Source organism: Salmo trutta, chromosome 20 (assembly GCF_901001165.1).
Source record: "Salmo trutta chromosome 20, fSalTru1.1, whole genome shotgun sequence".
Lineage (NCBI taxonomy): Eukaryota > Metazoa > Chordata > Actinopteri > Salmoniformes > Salmonidae > Salmo > Salmo trutta.
In genome coordinates, this window is record NC_042976.1 from 26,270,822 (window position 1) to 26,285,579 (window position 14,758).

At 41.9% G+C, this 14,758-nt stretch overlaps 1 protein-coding gene across 4 annotated transcripts; it reads right to left on the reverse strand.

The window, feature by feature from the left end:
- Positions 1 to 4,119: 4,119 nt before the first annotated feature.
- On the reverse strand, positions 4,120 to 14,562 carry fancb (FA complementation group B). 4 transcript variants are annotated; one of them, XM_029702732.1, is made up of 9 exons: positions 14,324 to 14,562; positions 13,095 to 14,088; positions 12,865 to 13,020; positions 12,536 to 12,628; positions 12,223 to 12,351; positions 11,891 to 12,054; positions 8,741 to 9,153; positions 8,268 to 8,508; positions 6,835 to 8,039 (listed from the first exon to the last, which is right to left on the reverse strand). In XM_029702732.1, exons 2-9 carry the CDS (start codon positions 14,022 to 14,024, stop codon positions 7,622 to 7,624), a joined length of 2,544 nt encoding a protein of 847 aa, XP_029558592.1. In that variant the 5' UTR covers positions 14,025 to 14,088; positions 14,324 to 14,562; the 3' UTR covers positions 6,835 to 7,621. The 4 variants fall into 4 exon arrangements, with proteins under 4 accessions (XP_029558595.1, XP_029558592.1, XP_029558593.1 ...); XM_029702733.1 differs by lacking the exon at positions 13,095 to 14,088; XM_029702735.1 differs by lacking the exons at positions 6,835 to 8,039; positions 8,268 to 8,508; positions 8,741 to 9,153 and adding an exon at positions 4,120 to 4,819.
- Between the last annotated feature and the right edge of the window lie 196 nt (positions 14,563 to 14,758).

A 14,758-nucleotide genomic window follows, 5' to 3' on the forward strand; every position in this document is an offset into this window, starting at 1 on the left:
CTTATTACCATGCTGGAAATGAATGCGAGAGATCAACATTGAGCCACATCCAACACAAAGTGTGCTATTGGAGATGATTGATTCTATCCAAGCAAAAATAATGCATACAACTGTGGTTGACAGTGTTTCACATCAGGATTCTAAACTGATTCATAATGTTAATAGTCTACAAATAATACCTCCCATTTACTGTAGGTGACACTTTACGTCACTGTTCATTATTGATCTAAAAGGCAAGGATGCAGTCTTATTGAAATAGCCAGTCAGTGACAGCTTATAAAAAATACAATTATTTTCAGAATAAAGAGTAAAAATAGATAGCATCTTAATTGTCTCAGAGAGGAAATACGACTTCCAATCGTTCATTAGGCTTCTAGACGGTCTGGGAGGGAGAAAAAAAGAAATTACAGGGTTTCCATAGCAACTGCACAGAAATGGAAAGGCCAGTGTGTGGGGAAAGTGGGGATTGATTGAGTTTGAAAACTGGTGGATCATTTTGTCACAGAATATATTTTGTCTTTCTCCTCTTTAAAAGGCTGGGAGATGAATATTTTGACAAATGAAAACTGTTTTATGTTATTCCAGTGATTAAACCAGCCTTATAGATGACCACAACAAAGCTATTATCATTGTCATCCAACTCAAACCAATGTTAACCCATTATCCTGTCTGGAACAGCAAAACAGCCCCCCCAAGTCTATACAAACTAACTAACAAAACCACTTAATGTCAATTCAATTCCCACCTTTAGAGGTTGGACAGACGTAAAACCCAGTGCTACTACTGTAGATGGGGACGCTGCTGATATTACAGAGTATTGATCTCAGCTCCTTTGTCATGGCTCAATATAGCTATAATCAATGAGACTGAACTGTCTGTGCATGCTTCGATTCCCCTCCTGGCCTTCCAAGACTGGTTTCCCTGCTCTTAGGAATTTTTCAAAGCACAACGATTCTATCATTCTAAATCCCTACTCCAAAGTGCATAAATAAATATCCTTTTCTTATCACAGAGTTGTACTGCTCAGAGATATGGTTACTAACGAGAACTGATAAAACACTGTTTATGCTCCTAATGGGACATGTACAATTATAGGAATTAGAGGAATTAGACTGAGCAACCCTACACTTTGACTGAGTCAGGCATGTCCCATCAGTCAGAAGAAGTAGTCAAATCAGAAACGAATATAAATGTGTTAGGATGTGATAAGGAAAGAACGCGGGGGAGTTGCTAAATTGAACAAATACCATAATACATGATTGATATTTGATAAAGTCACACAATTGGGATTTACGTCTGAGGTCTACTTAAAAAGTGTCTGTGATGGTTCCATTCGAACACATTACTGGGAAGCGCTTTTAAGAGTATTTATTTTTTAGACTATCTGCATAAGAAATGTTGGATTTGGAATACTGCAAGTGTGATACTTGGAATTCTAGTCAATAAACACAGGGTGAGAGAGTACTTCCACGACTACTAGCCAAGGTGAAGTCGAAATACATCTTCAATGTAGAGACACTTGGTATAGTTGTGCCTACTTCTCTATTGTAATCAATAAGCCTATGTATTTCCACATAGATTTGACACAGAGTCACAGGCATTTATTGGGATGACTCATGTACTGGAGGGTAGTCACTAGCTGGCACAGAAACAGTCATACAATCTGATTTGAAACCTAACCCTAACCTTAACCACACGGCTGACCTTATGCCTAACCATAAATTAAAGGGATACTTTGTGATTTTGGCAATGAGGCCCTTAAACTTCCAGTCATTGTGCTAAAGCTAGTTAGCATTGGTTCGTGAAACTACTTCTAACTTCCTTCATACTGGACAAAGTCATAAAAATGGTATCCAGAAGTTCATCTAACTCTGGGGAATTAGATACAGGGCCTATTGCCAAAATCCCGAAATATCCTATAGAGACCAAAAAGCAATTTTTTTGTACAGATTTAGCTAATTTTGACATTGCAACTGGCCCATCTAGTGTAAATCCCTCAGCTCTGCCTCTAGGACAAGATTCATCCCAATAAACGTCACCCTGCGACAGTCCTGCAGCGAGAGGAACCTTAGTCAATAGCTATACTAACCAAGCCAGGAGCAGAGCGATCAAGGTTGACCTCCTGTCACTCAGAATCAACATAAACAATGACTTCTCTCCACCAACAACACTCATCATTGTTGGTGTTAACATTACCACAACGATGCCTCTGGAAACAGTCAATCAAGTATCTGGGGCTTGTTTGTCCCTTAATAGATTATTAAATTCTGATTCATGTTCAGCAACATAAGAATTCCAATAAACTGTACAAGATGGAAACTAGGCTACATGTTGTCTTGTCAACGGATTTAAATCTGGAATGACGGGCAAATTGCCTTCATGTCTTTAAGGCCAATTCCACCACTTTTCAAGCAAATTTTCATATCCAGAACAATACCAGTGTCTACATATGTGAAAACAGCACATATCTACATTTTGTAGAAAAAAAAAGTGAAAAAGTTCTACCCGATGACATTTTAAAAACAGTGATTTCAAACACTACGAGATTCGGAGTGACGTGTGGAGAAAGAAGATACCTTCCCTCTGGACTCGTTGCAGATTTTGAAAAGCAGTTTTTCTGAGACCTTTCTTCTTATCTTTTTAACCAAAGATCATAGAAACGTGCCATTTTCACATATGTAGACTCTGGTATGGTGCTGGAGATGAGTTTGAAAATTGGCAGAATTGCCCTATAATAACCTTCAAACTACACTGAACAAAAATATTAAACGCAACATGTAAGTGTTAATCCCATGTTTCATGAAATAAAAGATCCCAGAAACGTTCCATATGCACAAAAAGCTTACTTTTCTCAAATTGTGTGCACAAATTTGTTTACATCCCTGTTAGTGAGCATTTCTTTTTTGCCAAGATAATCCATCCACCTGACAGATGTGGCATATCAAGAAGCCAATTAAACGGCATGATCATTACATAGGTGCACCTTGTGCTGTGGACAATAAAAGGCCACTCTAAAATGTGCAGTTTTGTCACAACACAATGCCAATCTCTCACGTTTTGAGGGAGCGTACAATTGGCATGCTGACTGCATGAACGTCCACCAGAGCTGTTACCAGTGAATTTGTCAGTACGTCCAAACAGCCTCACAACCGCAGACCACGTGTATGGCGTCGTATGGGCAAGCGGTTTGCTGATGTCAACGTTGTGAACAGTGCCCCGGTGGCGGTGGGGTTATGGTATGGGCAGGCAAAAGCTATGGAGAACAAACACAATTGCATTTTACCGATGGCAATTTGAATGCACAGAGACACTGTGATGAGATCCTGAAGCCCATTGCTGTGCCATTCATCTGCCGCCATCACCTCATGTCCAGCAACTGAAGAGTGGGACAATATTCCAGAAGCCACAATCAACAGCCTGATCAACTCTATGCAAAGGAGATAGTGACTGGTTTTCTGATCCACGCCCCTACATTTTATTAAGGTATATGTGACCAACAGATGCATTTCTGTATTCCCAGTCATGTGAAATCCACAGATTAGGGCCTATTTAATTTATTTAAATTGACTGATTTCCTTATGTGAACTAACTCAGTAAAATATTTTAAATTGTTGCATGTTACGTTTATATTTTTGTTCAGTATATTTTGGCTTCGGAGAAGATGCATATGCAAGCTTCATGTCTGGTCCTCGTCTGCAATGGTGCCTGATGACATTCCTCTGTCAGGAACCGCATTCTTCATTCTGATGAAAACACTTCTGTGGATCGAGGGCAGATGCCCTGCAGTCATCCTTCTCAAACTTAACGAAAGTTAGCTTGCAATAATGGGATGACAAAACAAATCCCCATGCATTCTCCTCAGCCTGCCAGGCAGTGAGGTTTGAAGAGGCCTCCAGGCAGAAAACCATCCCCAGCTGATACCATAACAAATCGAGCAGGTGCCTCAGCGCAGGCGCTGTATACCTAACCCCAGAGGAAAACTTAAAAACCTGTGTGTTTGAAGGAGGCCAAAGGTGTGAATTAGTGTGAGTGTTGTGAAAAAGACAGACAGCAGAGTAAAACACAAAAGGCAGGTATCACCAGATGATACAGTTCTCACAAAACAGGTTCAAAGCTGAATCATTTGAATTGCATGGCTTTTTATTTTTATTATTTTGCAAAGAATCCCATGACAATGAAAACAAACAGTGCCTACAACAATGTTGTCCAAGTATGTTTTCTAGACAAAAAGTATTGTGACAGTGAGTCCAAGAGCCCTGGATCCAATAACAGCCTTAGGCATTGGAGCACAGATAGCATGGTGGTGAAAGAGAGAGAAAAGTAGAATTTCTCTGGTCAGACAGTGTGCCACAGACAGATTGCGACACAGCAGCTCCTGACTTTACGAGAACCAAAACGGCACATCCCCATCCTAGGGTCCTCCAGGGGTGAACTTCACAAAACTAGGGGCCAAAAACCTGGTAGAACTACACCATCCGTCTTAGCAGACACCTTTAGTCAAACAGCCTGGGATGAGGACTCATAGGAAAGCTGCTGTTTGAGCACACATAGTAACTGTACTATATTTGGTCAAGACAAGACAATATCCAAGATGGGTTTATTTTATAGCATCTTACAGAAAACATAGCTGAGCCATAAAGGGAAGAGACACAAAGCTTTCTCAGCTACTAACCAGGGAGGCAGGTGTAGACCTTTGCCATCTCGTTACCTCCTAAAGTTTCATTCTGAACACACAGTGTTTCACACTTCAGATCAGAGTAAGAAGTTCGTCTCTCCCAGTGGGCACAGCAGCAGCAGCAGCGTTTCACAGGCTGCCGGTCTGAGGGGAGAGAGGAGTAGCTATTACACACAGATTAGAGGTGTGAAGCACAGAAGGTGGTCCAAGGGAGACATGCATTCACACGCGCACACATTCATACAGTGCCTTCAGAACGTATTCACACAACTCAACTTTTTCCACATTTTGCTGTGCTACAGCCTGAATTTGAAAGGGACTAAACATATATGTCACTGGCCCACAGACACTACCCCATAATGTCAAAGTGGAATATTGTTTAGACATTTTTTTTAAATTTTTATTTTACAAAATAATTAAAAACAAAAAAGGAGAATAAGTACTTATTCAACCTCTTATGGCAAACCTAAATAAGTTCAGGAATAAAAACTAGCTTAAGTCATAAGGTGTATGGACTCACTGTGCGTAATAATAGTGTTTAACATGATTTTTGAATGACTACCTCCTCTCTGTACCCCACACATACAGATAATTGTAATGTCCCTCAGTCGAGCAGTGAATTTCAAACTAAGACCACGGATGTTTTCCAATGCCTCACAAACAAAAAAAGCAGACATTGAATCTCCCTTTGAGAATCTCCCTTTGGAGGGTGTATCAATACACCCAGTCACTACAAAGATACAGGCATCCTTCCTAACTCAGTTGCTGGAGAGGAAGGAAACAGCTCAGGGATTTCACCATGAGGCCAATGGTAACTTTAAAACAGTTACAGAGTTTAAATGGCTGAGGATGGATCAACAACATTGTAGTTACTCCACAATACTAACATAATTGACAGCGTGAAAAGGAAGATGATACAGAATACAAATATTGCAATAAGGCACTAAAGTATTACTGGACAAAAAGTGGCAAAAGAATTCACTTTTTGTCCTGAATACAGTGTCATGTTTGGGGCAAATCCAATACAACATTACTGAGTACCACTCTCCATATTTTCAAGCATAGTGGTGGCTGCATCATGTTATGGGTATGCTTGTAATCATTAAGGACTAGGGAGTTCAGGAGCAAAAAAGAAAATGGAGCTAAGCACAGCCAATATTATACAGGAAAGCCTGGTTCAGTGTGCTGTACCACTGGGAGATGAATTGACCTTTCAGAAGGATAGTAACCTAAAACACAAGGGCAAATCTACACGAGTTGCATACCAAGAAGACAGCAAATGATCCTGAGTGGGCGAGTTACAGTTTTGACTTAAATCTGCTTGAAAATCTGTTAAGACTTGAAAATTGTCTAGCAATGACCTACAACAAATTTGACAGAGCTTGAAGAATTTTGAAAATAATGGGCAATAATTGTACAATCCAGATGTGCAAATCTCTTAGAGACCTAGCCAGAAAGACTCAAAGCTGTAATTACTGCCAAAGGTTATTCTAACATGCATTGACTCAGGGGTGTGAATTCTTATGTTAGTGAGAAACATTTGAAATATATATATTTTTTAAACTGTCATTATGGGATATTGTGTTTAGATGGATGAGATGTTTATTTATTTTGTCCATTTTAAATTCAGGCTCTAACAAAAAAAATAATCACAAAGGGGTGTGAATACTTTCTGAAGGCACTGTATGCTGCTGTTCTGCTACTTCAGTAGAAATAAAGCACCATTGGTTTTGAGGTGCTAATAAAAGGAAGTGAAACTATTTACTTGTGAAGCGCCATAACCGATTAGGCTGAGCCCCTTCTCGAAACAGAAACTACTGTAGAGAGCAATGCTCCACCCCATCAATGCTGACTTAAAGAACAAGCTTGAAGAATTTAAATAATAATAAAATGGGCAGATATTGTACATACCAGGTGTGGAAAGCTCTTAGAGACTTACGCAGAGAGACTCACAGATGTAGTCACTGCCAAAGGTGATTCTAACATGTATTGAGTAAGAGAGATACTTAGGTAAATGAGATTTCTGTATTTCATTTAATACATTTGAAACAATTTCTCAGAACATTTTCACTTTGTCATTATAGAGTATTGTGTGTAGATGGATGAAACAAAACAATTTTGAATTCAGGCTGTAACAAAATGTGGAATAAGTCGAGGCGTATGAATACTTTTTTTAATGGACCGTACATCTGAGGAACTATAGGTACAGGCAGGTTTACAGTATGAGAGATTAACATAATAATTACAGTAACCTACAGGGTGAACTGCATCTCAGGTTTGTAACTTCTCATTACCAATGACAATGCATAAGGTAGCACTCAGTTCAACATGGCATAAGACAGTGATCATCTGGACTGAATCTCAACATTTCATTGATAAAAGGAACATACAGAATATTAGAAACCAAAAGAAGGTAACCATACAATCCTGTAGAAGGCATAGAAATAAAAAGTAACTACACTGCACTGCGGCCAGTTTATTAGGTACACCACCCCATTCACAAAAATGGTCCGCTCCTACAGACAGTGAGTCACGTGCGCAGTACAACGGCATCTCGGAATGCACAACTCGTCGGTCCTCTTCACAGATGGGCCATTGCAGCAGACGACCATACCGGGTTCCTCTCCGATCATCTAAAAACAAGAAGTGGCTCCAGTGGGCACTCGATCACCAACACTGGACAACTGAAGAGTGGAAGAACATTGCCTGGTCCGACTAATCCCGGTTCCTGTGGCGTCATGCTGATGGCAGGGTCAGGATTTGGCGTAAATAGCATGAGTCCATGGTCCCATCCTGCCTGGTGTCAACGGTACAGGCTGGTGGCATAATGGTGTGGGGAATGTTTTCCTGGCACCCGTTATGTCCCTTGATACCAATTGAGCTACGTTCCCATGAACCGAAGAATTTGGGCTGGCCACTGAGTGTGCATGTCAATGCATTGCAAGGCTAAATTAGTGTCTGTGTCTCTAGGAGGGCGGCTACATCTCCTTCCAGCTGTACCTGGGTTAGGCTCTGGGTCAACCTGCGATAGCGCTCCACGCCCACCAGGGGGCTCAACAGCCTCCTGCTCCTCTCCCTGTCCCGCTGCCACTCCACCCTGCACCTCTGGAGTCCCTCAGCAGAGCCTGGATCAGGGGGCTCCATCTTCTTCACTCCACTGCTCTTCTTCCCCTCCTCCATCTCCTCTTCCTCGCCATGGAGCAAAGACGACACGCCCTGTTTGAGTGACAGTACCTCTTTCTCCAGGGAATGGGCCAGTCGTGGTGCCGTCCCGTCTCCTCCCCGCTGTCTGAGGGGCAGGATGGAGCAGGATGCTGGCAGGAAACCAAACAGGGAGTCGAGGAACTGCAGCACCTTGAACTGGCTACAGGTGAACAATTAAGTAAATATCATGAGATATAAATATTATTTGCGTTTTATCTGTATCGAAGCGCACAATACCATTGAAGTATTACAGCGCCATTAAATGTTCCAGTATATTTGGATTAAGGAACATTCATGCATGGCCCACCACTAAGTAATTTAATCACTCGTGGATCATTTCCTAATTCGTTGAACATATCAAACGGCATTGTAAGCAAAGATTAGCTACCTGCAGTGGACGGATAATTCTCCCTGGAAAGGTGTTTTGTGCTGCCAGTGAAATAGCATGACAGCAGATGGCCCAGCAGGATTGGCCAGTAAGTAGTGTGGGCTGATCTCTAGCCTCTCACAGGGCATGCTTGTCTGGATCCAGCCAGCCACATCACACAGCGTGTGGTCAGGGGAGTGGATCAGGAAGGTCCAGGCATCCAGCACAGCCAATAGGCTAAGCAGGTCTTCTCTAGCCTCATCTAGAGAGACAGGAAAGAAAATAGAATGCAATAGAATAGTGAACACACTACATACTCTATTAACTGTTTATTCAATGAGTAAGCAACACTATTATACTATTAAGAAAAGACATGTGAAGATGTCCACATACTGTATGTAACTGCATACACAAACGACTACCAATTATCATACAGGGAGTTACAGAGCTCTTACTTATTGACCGTCCACTGATATGAAGTGTCACAGTTTTACCTGTTGTGAGCTGACTGTTGGTCATCAGCTGGGGGTGGTGTTTGACCTGAATATCAACTTGGATTTGACCACACTGGACCACTGTTGGTCCTGGAGCAGTTACAGAGGCCGAAGATCCCTGTCTGTGGACATAATGGAGCATAATGGGGCATTTGACACTGCCAGAGGTCAGCAGAGGGGTCAGGTCAGTCACAGCGGTCACTGCCAGTCGGTGTGTGGCACGAGCTCCGCTGGCACCGGCCCGCCTGCTCCTCTTAGCCGCTGGCTCTGTGTGAGAGCAGGGAGACGGGGGGCTGGGTGTGGAGGGGCTGGGTGTGGGGAACCAGGACGCTTGGCTGTGGGTCTGGATGACCGCAGGCGTCTGGCTCTGGCCTCTCTCTCTCAGGATGGATAAAGTAACACTCTCCGCTGAGCTGGAAAAAAATATATACTGAACAAAAATATTTAAAAAAAGGCAACAATATCAAATATTTTACGAAGTTACAGTTCATATGAGGAAATCAGTAAATTGAAATAAATTCATTAGGCCCCTAATCTATGGATTTCAAATGACTGGGAATACAGATATGCATCTGTTGGTCACAGATACCTTAAAAGAAACGGGCCTCACAATGAGCCTCAGGATCTCGTCATGGTATTTCTGTGCATTAAAATTGCCATTGATAAAATGCAATTGAGTTCGTAGCTTACGCCTGCCCATACCATGACCCCACCATAGGGCACTCTTCACAACGTTGACATCAGCAAACCGCTCGCCCACATGACGCCATACACGTGGTCTACGGTTGTGAGGCCGGTTAGACGTACTGCTAAGTTCTCTAAAACAATGTTGAGGCGGCTTATGGTAGAGAAATTAACATTAAATTCTCTGGCAACAATTCTGGTGGGCATTCCTGCAGTCAGAATGCCAATTGCACGCTCCCTTAAAACTTGAGACATCTGTAGCATTATGTTGTGTGACAAAACTGCACATCAGTGTCCTTTTACTGTCCCCAGCACGAGGTGCACCTGTGTAATGATAATTCTGTTTAATCAGCTTCTTCATATGCCACACCTGTCAGGTGGATGGATTATCTTGACAAAGGAGAAACACTCACTAACAGGGATGTGCACAATATTTTCGAGAAATAAGCTTCTCGTGTGTATGGAACATTTCTGGGACCTTTAATTTCAGCTCATGAAACAAGGGACCAACAATCTATATGTTGCGTTTATAATATTGTTCAGTGTATAACACGTCAGTAACAATCACTTGGACACAGTAGTCTGCCGCACAGGGAATCAAATACATTTAGCATTAATGAAGTGAGTGAGCGAATAAATGAAAGACCAAAAGAACGCATGAAAGAACAAACAGATGAGTGATCTCAAACAGTCTGGAGAGCCTATGTACTACTTGAGCTGTACCAGTGCCATGTTAACCCACAGCAGCAGCACTGAGGGCCCCCAAGCAATTTCACCATAAGGATGATATTCTCCATCCTCAAGACATGCGCCCAAGTTAAAACAGAACAGGTGGCGCAACTTGGACTCTTGATTGCTCTGCGCTCCCACAGAAACCGCTCTGAGGGCTGTTGGCGAGTATGTTGCCATGGTGACCAGATAGGCATGTGGCTGCTGTAGAGTAATTTCTCAAAGTCTGGAGAGTTATCGCCCGAGAGAGTAAGACTGGCTCCTAATAGTAGCTCTTCTACAGGAGGCTGAGGCAAGGCAACTGGGTGGAAGGGAAGACATTATTGATATCACCTTCAGTCTTGCTTTGAGTGCACTTCACAGGCATAAACAGCATTTGATGTTACGTTTGTTTGCTATATGTCCTCATCAATGCAATCATGATCTAAGCTTAATATGTTCTGCGATATTAACCAGGTTTCCATCTCACTTTTTATTCGAGTGTCGACAAACCAGCATACGCTAGACAAGATGGAATCTTTTTGTGTCGGTACAATTCATTTTGCGAGAAATGGTGGTGGAAACATCTTTATGCGCACATATTGATAAAATAACCATCATATCGAAGTAAAATTGGAGTCACGCGATAAGTTGTGTAGTCCTCTCACTACAACTCAGGAAAGCATGCAGTTTATTAAGCTACAGATGAAATAAATTGTGAAGTTCACAGGGTGGTGAAAGTTCACAGCGATGAGCTTGATGCTCTTTTCCAATATTCTGGTGACATTATGATCTATGCTTGGCTGTCGTTTGACATAATAATAATAATAATAATAATCTCATCATGTAGGTCAGAGATTCCCAACCAAGGGGTACTTAAGAAGATTCGAGACCATAGGACTACTGGTAAAATACGAGGGGGTAACCCCTAGCAGAGCAAACTTCAGTTGGTGGTACGGTAACGGACAAAGGTTTGGAACCACTGATGTAGGCCATACCTGCACTAAATGTGCAAGCTGTTGCTAGAGCGCACGTGCCATGGCCAGAGTGGGAACATTCGCTATTTAAAAAGGCAAACATTTTTGTGACAAAACCCATCAGTAGAATTGAAAATGCAATGTAAACCCTTTTTTTCTCTCTCTCGGTACATGGGAATTTAACCGCAAAAGTAATTTATGTGCATTAAGTCATCACTGCCTTTTGTCCGCAAAAAGTAAATTGGATGAAGACACATCTTTGATGGGAAAATGCGCATATTGTTTTGCGCATATGCAGATTTTACAATATTTGTCACCAATTGGATTGAAACCTAGTTAGTGTGACAAATGTCCAGAGGGGAAACATCTTTTGGGTGTGATTTAAGTGAGTGGATTTAAAGATCAATATTCTGGTAGTTTTTTTGATCTCTGTCTTTTGGTTTGGAGAATTGCTCTTGTTGGTAGGTAAAGAAATCTGGTCAGCCACTGTGGGATGTAACATCTGGTAAGTGGCTTTCACCAGGCAGGAACCATGCTTGACTGAACCCATTAACACATACTATCATTACTTTAACACTGCCGCTATCATTACCATAGACATGCCCTCAGCTCCATAAAATTAAGAAGATATCAATAAAATTAGAAGCGCCAAAATTCACTACTAACAATTGATTTTCAATGATACATAACTGAGGAAAATAAGATGCAATGTTCATAGGGCTCAAACGACCTCACTTGACAGTGAAAATATCAACTGATATAGAGAGAGAAGTATATTTACATGGCACTCTCTGTGGATAGTATCACGCCCACAATCAAGCGGTCTTCAATGACACGGTGCCAAAGATTGTCCACTAGAGGTGGTGGCACCACTGGCATAACCTGCCTCTTCTCATGAATGGTCTCGTCCTCTGGCTCATCATCCCATAGAGAAACAAGGCCTTCCTGTTAGAGAGGATCAAAGACTACCATCAACACCAATATGATAACAGTTACATACATCTGGCATATATCGAATTGTCATGTAAGAAAGATCATGGTAATGTGAGAAAGATCATGATAATAATGTAAGAAAGGTAAGCATAATGTAAGAAAGGTAAGCATGACAATCACCTGCTCTGTCTGGGTGAGAATGTGTTCTCTTCCTGAGACCAGGTCTGTGAGGGCTTGGACTGACTGGCGTAGAACCCTCTCCTTCACCCTCACATCTCTCTGAAGATCCTGGAGCAAGGTCAGGCCACTCTAAAGAAACACAACATAGGGGAAAATAGCAACATGTTGGATAAACTGGAATATCGTTGCATCTGGACAATACACTCCAAACATGACAACTGTTTAATAATTGATGCATTGTTCTCATTAGCACCCAAATACACAACTACAGAATAACAGCTGTGATGTTGTTCTCCTGAATGTAATAATATACCTGTAGTCTGGACTGTAGAGCTTGGACAGTTAGGAGGTAGTTCTCCTGAGCTGTGTTAGATGCCTGCTGTCCTTCACTGCTCTCCTGTCCATGCTGAAACATACAACAATCTTTAAAGATCAGAAGTGTACCTTTAGGCATTTGGTTAACAAAACACCTGATATGAACCTTGTTACATACAACATTTAGGGGTATAAGTTGGGTGTTATAAAATGTATGAAATGTATGCATTCACTACTGTAAGTCGCTCTGGATAAGAGTGTCTGCTAAATGACTAAAATGTAAATGTAAAAAAAACTGGTAAAGAAAAACAAATAGTAGTGTCTCACAGAATAGGTTGTCCCGCAGAGATCTGTGATGAGGAAAAGATCCACTGGATCCACAGGAGGGCTCTGGCTTCCAAAGACCAGCAGCATCTGATCTGTTCCACAGCTCAAAAAGTCATCCACATGTAGGGAGCTCACACCTGACCAGCATGATGCTACCTGTGGGAGACAGAACAGGGCCATGAGAATTATACAGTAAGCATGGTAGCGCACCCAAAATAGCATAACAATACCTGAAAAGTATCTTTCCACACTGCACAGACATGTCCATCGTTGAAATAGATGGCAAACAGACATCCATTGCGTCCAGTGTTCACCATCTGAATGTGTTGAGGTTCTTCAAAGGGAAGCAGACATACCTCTCTGGGAATACCGTTCTCAAAATACACCAACTGCTTTTTACTGGTCGCTGCCACCACAGTTGATTTCAACACACTGTTCACCTCTTCAGCTGAGATCACAAATACACACTGTGTGATGGAACTATAAGCATGAGGTAAGATCAGATCTGCATTAAATACTTGTCCATCCTCTACAAAATACCCCATGGTTTTGCTCCCGCCTGGAGCGTCCAACTGATCTTTCAGGCATTCTTTTGATTGTGTTTGGTAACCTAGTAAGAATATTTTTCTTTTGTTGAGGGGAAACTCACCAATACAATTCAGAGAGAGATTGATAGGTATTTGTCTAACTTCACCTGCCTGCAGTGATGTGTAGAAGACAATACCTGCATGGCACCATAATACAGTAGGGCCTTGCAAGATAGTAACATTGTCTTTCATTCGGTATGGCAGTTTAAACTCCATATGTGGCTCTAATCTATTTGAGCTGCTCAGAGTGAGAAGGCTGTACTTGAAGACATCTCCCTTCTTGCTCTGTATCAGTAAAATGCATGGCGAAGTGACTCTGTTTGTCACATGTAGGGCAAAGGTGCATGCCACTATATCAACATCAGATGAACTCTTTCTGTTGATGACGGCCATACCACCACTCCCCTTTAAGAAAGTGCAGCCATCCTGTTGAAATGTCAGTCTGCTGAAAGCCAATTCTGATCTTCTTCGACTTTCGCCATCTCTGGGATTGGGGAGTTTGCACTGAAATGTGAGAATATCACCATGGAAGGACAGCAGCTTCGTGTGTTGGTTGGGACTGTCATGTGTCATTGTGGTACTTTTATCCACAGTAGGATGAGTTCAGCAGGTGTCATATGTGTCCCCTCTTCGTCACCTGAAAAGTATATGCACATGACACTAGTTGAGTTTAGCTTGTCTAGCTAGCTAGCTTAATCAGCTGACTGAAATGCTCAGCTGCTGTACTGTAGTTATTGTAGCCAGTTACTGTAACGTTAGCTAGTTAACTTATTTGCACTAAACCCCAAAATTGCACCGAACAAACATGCAGTTAACTAGCTAGCTACGTGACTTCGCGATACAACTATGAAAGATAAACCGGTGATGCTTACCTGCAGTTACGGGGCAAAAGTTTGTCAAATAGTTAGCTATCAAGGTGCCCTTGATTCATGTCGCCTGCGTAGAAGATGGGTGAGGTGTTTTAAGGCCAAATACCAAAATGGTTCATATAAGTTGATGTGGTTATATATAAGGTTATACAAGTCTCATATAAAGTTCTCAATCATCTGCATCTACTTTCCGCAACAAATTGTGTTCAGCATTTGCCGCTCATCCGGCGAAGCACGTGACCCAAATCTAACGCTTTCAATTACGTAACAAACTTTGCATTGTGGGATAGCCAGTCTTGTTTCCAACAACATACACGTGAACAGTTGTCGCATTCAAAACATCTGGTAACTCGGAAAACTCCGACTTCCGACTTCAGTGCGCTCATAACTACTGGGAACCCTGGATAAAAAAACGAGCTCCGACTGGGAAATATCGTC